Source organism: Procambarus clarkii, chromosome 31, assembly GCF_040958095.1.
Source record: "Procambarus clarkii isolate CNS0578487 chromosome 31, FALCON_Pclarkii_2.0, whole genome shotgun sequence".
Classification (NCBI taxonomy): domain Eukaryota; kingdom Metazoa; phylum Arthropoda; class Malacostraca; order Decapoda; family Cambaridae; genus Procambarus; species Procambarus clarkii.
Genome location: NC_091180.1, coordinates 44,000,061 through 44,004,681, shown reverse-complemented (window position 1 = coordinate 44,004,681; position 4,621 = coordinate 44,000,061). Strand labels below are relative to the sequence as shown.

Here is a 4,621-nt window from a genome sequence, read left to right as displayed (position 1 = left end):
AGAAAGGAGATACCCACAAGACTAGAATACAAGTCATTAACAAGCATGCAAGTATAATACATAATACATGCAGACATATATATAATCCAAAAAAATGTCAAATTTACGTACTTATTATTACATTACAAATATCCAAGGTTTTGAAGACACGTTTCCTCTTGCGCCCAACGAGTGAATACTGAGACCAGACCCCATAGGTCCCTATCCTCCTCATCATTCGTCTCACTGTGTCTCCACAGCTTGCACCGCCCATTTGAGACAGCGTCTGGACCTGTTAAAATAATGCATAAGCTGTAAGGTAATAGAGAATAATATATATCTTTCAATCTCAACATTAGATTTTCTAATTTCCAACTGTATTAAATAAATAGCATTAAAATATTTTCCTTCTTAACTATTACAAAAATCAACGAATTTGAGTAACTTTTGCTTTTGTTTTATTTGTACCTTAAACATAACACTGAACAATCAATTATGTGCCACCCCACCTTCCTTCATCTGCAAAAAAACTAATCAAAAGACATATGTACAAGGCTAAAAAAATTCAGCAACACTTACCATACTCAGGCTAAAAGAATTAAGCAACACTTACCATACTCTTTTTATATTCACTGTTAACTTTTAGCTCATGTGACAGACTTTCCACCTGCTCAACAGTTTCAAGTGGGGATGGAAGAATGTCTTCCAGGATTGGTATATCTCCATGTGTTTTTGACATATGGGTTTCCGTCATTTTGACAATATTCAGGATATCCCCTGATAAAAATGTCAATTTTGATAATTCCTTCAATATGTATTCCATTTTTTCTGTTACTGCAAAAAAAAAAAGGCTTACTAGAACAAGCATTTAGTGTTGCATATATATGATATATGTATTGATCCTTAGTGGATCCTATTTTAGTGACAGACACATTGGTGTCAGGTCACTGTCAAATGGGCTACTGTCATGTAGCCTTCAATTATGTAACCTCTCCCATTCTATGATAGGGGTGACACAGGGCAGCATCCTTAGACCCCCTCCTATTTGTTATATACATCAATGATCTGCTTTATGTCTCTAACATGATTAAACCTGTATTGTTTGATGATACTACCATCATCTACTTAGTTGCTTTACAAGAATGTAAAATTTCAAGTCTGTACTCTCCCTCAATGTATTTTCTTGTATGTATAACAAAAAATAATCAACACATAATAAATCGGTACTTACTAGATTTTTCGAAAGGAGAGCTTTCAGTTCTGTCTTGTCTTGGAGTTTGAGGGGAAGGTTTTGTACTCGGCCTGTAGATAGACTTGTTGGTCCCACAAGATTCTGTCAGGGGTGGAAGCGTATTAGCATTGTATAGAAAATATTTACAAAATAGTTTTAAATACATAAAACTACAAATAGAAATTATTGAATTATTACATTAGCTTATAGCTTTTATGAATGCATTAAAAAATTTTGTTTCACACAATGGAGCGACACCATTTAAAGTGTTTCCATCACCCTGAAGGCTGGTAAAAATATATTACATTAAAATCATACACAAGTACGTTACTATCTGTGTATGTAAATGTTTCTCCAGTTACTTAAAGCTTACCAGTTCTGTCTTGTCTAGGAGTTTGAGGGGAAGGTATTTTACTGGGCCTGTAGAGAGACTTGCTGGTCCCACATGATTCTGTCAGGGGTGGAAGCGTATTAGCATTGTATAGAAAATATTTACAAAATAGTTTTAAATACATAAAACTACAAATAGTAATTATTGAATTATTACATTAGCTTATAGCTTTTATGAATGCATTAAAAAATTTTGTTTCACACAATGGAGCGACACCATTTAAAGTGTTTCCATCACCCTGAAGGCTGGTAAAAATATATTACATTAAAATCATACACAAGTACGTTACTATCTGTGTATGTAAATGTTTCTCCAGTTACTTAAAGCTTACCAGTTCTGTCTTGTCTAGGAGTTTGAGGGGAAGGTATTTTACTGGGCCTGTAGAGAGACTTGCTGGTCCCACATGATTCTGTCAGGGGTGGAAGCGTATTAGCATTGTATAGAAAATATTTACAAAATAGTTTTAAATACATAAAACTACAAATAGTAATTATTGAATTATTACATTAGCTTATAGCTTTTATGAATGCATTAAAAAATTTTGTTTCACACAATGGAGCGACACCATTTAAAGTGTTTCCATCACCCTGAAGGCTGGTAAAAATATATTACATTAAAATCATACACAAGTACGTTACTATCTGTGTATGTAAATGTTTCTCCAGTTACTTAAAGCTTACCAGTTCTGTCTTGTCTAGGAGTTTGAGGGGAAGGTTTTGTACTCGGCCTGTAGATAGACTTGTTGGTCCCACATGATTCTGTCAGGGGTGGAAGCGTATTAGCATTGTATAGAAAATATTTACAAAATAGTTTTAAATACATAAAACTACAAATAGTAATTATTGAATTATTACATTAGCTTATAGCTTTTATGAATGCATTAAAAAATTTTGTTTCACACAATGGAGCGACACCATTTAAAGTGTTTCCATCACCCTGAAGGCTGGTAAAAATATATTACATTAAAATCATACACAAGTACGTTACTATCTGTGTATGTAAATGTTTCTCCAGTTACTTAAAGCTTACCAGTTCTGTCTTGTCTAGGAGTTTGAGGGGAAGGTTTTGTACTCGGCCTGTAGATAGACTTGTTGGTCCCACATGATTCTGTCAGGGGTGGAAGCGTATTAGCATTGTATAGAAAATATTTACCAAATAGTTTTAAATACAAAATAGTTCTGTCCAGTTCTGTCTTGTTCTGTTAAAAAGAAAACCATCATTCAAAAAGAAATAAAATGTTTTCAATTAAATTAAATTACCTGATTCCTGTATCATATTATTTTGATGTTCATCTAGAGTCAGCTTACACTCGGCAGTCTTTCGGGGCATGGAAACAGTTACTTTTCTTGGTGGTGAATCTTCACTGTCTGAAACAAAAACGTTTAATGCATTCAGAAAAACTATTAACATATATCTATATATATATTTTAATATATTACCTAGCAAAATATATTACCTAGTAAATAAGATTATTTGTTCCATTAAGCCAATCATGTTTCATTTTTTTAACAATTATTTTGAATAACTCTAAACATTCATTCCTACATACCTCTATCCACATCATTTGGTATTCTTCTGTATTTTACTGCCCTATGGTGATAACTTGTGTCTGTGTCACTTTCCATATTTGACGTTTCTTCTGCCTTTTTAAGGTGTTTTAGGGCAAGTTCCCAAGTACCTATAATAAAAATTAGAGTATATATAATTCATTATTACGAAACTTTGTATAACATCAAAACATTGAGAAATTTTTGATTTAACCATATGAATCAATGCTTGTATTTAATTACTATCAATGGAATAAATCTTGCTGATGTTGAAACGTCTCCATTTCGATGGGTCTGGTATTTCTCCTCTTTTGGCTTTCGATGATTGGTTTTCACGTGGCCAATAGCCCACGTTTGATCCCTGGAAAGGGGACATATATTTGTAAATATATGTATATGTAAATGTATGTCTCATAAATCGAGGCCCCACTGTATTTCATATATTATATACATATATATCTCTAAATCTATCAACATATATCATATACACATATTTTAAATACTAATGTTTTAATTTTGCAAATAAACAATATATATATATATTGACTTACATCAGATGCACTAAACATCCATTTGATATGGATGATTGACAATTCTCCTTCTTCATCTTCCACAACGATGTATTTATTTTCAGATTCAGCCATCTACAAATTTAAACTGATTAGGGACATTTTCTGCAGCACATTATCAGTGTCTAAGAAAATAAGCAGTCACTAATTTTATATAGTACTAAACAACAATGTTAACCTTAATTCTAATATGTTATGATGGTGAACAATACTTTTTACTAAAGTTAAAAGTTTGCAATGTAAGCAAAGAGTATTCCTACAGCTTGCACAAGAATCAAAAACAATCACAAGAAACTTACTAGTCATAAATCATGTAGTATTGACAAGAAGATATAAGTACTTTCTGTTTTCTTGATTAACATTCCTCTGGTTGATGTGTTAATCCTATACACTTTTTTTAAAAAGTCCTTACGTGGATTAACATTGAAGGCCCCAAATATTCTTGAATCACAAGGACTAGTAAATATTGGGCTTTGAAAAGGATATACCCTAACAATGAAGTAATTTTCTTCACTTCTTCGGCTGTGTACAGTCCTTAACACTTCACAGCAATTATATCCAGGTAACGAATATACATTGTTAGGAAATTTATGAGAAATTTTATTATCTGGAGATGTTTTATAAATCATGGTATTTTCAGCCTCCTTTATTCTTTTTGTAATTTGGACAATTGGATTTTTACTTGATCTGACCATCTTTTTCAGCTGATGCAAATAATTTTCAAATGGAAAAGCTGAACAACTGTCAAGAGTACCATGTTCCTCAGCATCTGCTGTTAGGTGAATCAAACTGTGAACATTGTAGACTAGAAAATCTTTCCCATACAGATCACCACACCTTGATACAAAATTCAGCAAAAGGTCATGAGCATATTTGCCGTATTTTAAGGACATACATGTGGGCG

General features: G+C 32.5%; 1 protein-coding gene across 1 annotated transcript; it reads right to left on the bottom strand.

Moving 5' to 3' along the window:
- Positions 1-2,792: 2,792 nt before the first annotated feature.
- On the bottom strand, positions 2,793-4,293 carry LOC138370170 (uncharacterized). Its single transcript, XM_069334158.1, has 5 exons — positions 4,017-4,293; positions 3,700-3,792; positions 3,392-3,509; positions 3,151-3,279; positions 2,793-2,968 (listed from the first exon to the last, which is right to left on the bottom strand). Exons 2-5 carry the CDS (start codon positions 3,790-3,792, stop codon positions 2,847-2,849), a joined length of 462 nt encoding a protein of 153 aa, XP_069190259.1. The 5' UTR covers positions 4,017-4,293; the 3' UTR covers positions 2,793-2,846.
- Positions 4,294-4,621: the final 328 nt, after the last annotated feature.

Excerpts from the sequence above, each read along its gene's own strand:
- LOC138370170 (XM_069334158.1), bottom strand. The coding sequence starts at position 3,792 with ATGGCTGAATCTGAAAATAAATACATCGTTGTGGAAGATGAAGAAGGA. Across the intron at positions 3,280-3,391 it reads CAAGATTTATTCCATTGATA|GTACTTGGGAACTTGCCCTA; the intron begins GTAATTAAATAC and ends TTTTTATTATAG. Across the intron at positions 2,969-3,150 it reads ACCAAATGATGTGGATAGAG|ACAGTGAAGATTCACCACCA; the intron begins GTATGTAGGAAT and ends TTTTTGTTTCAG.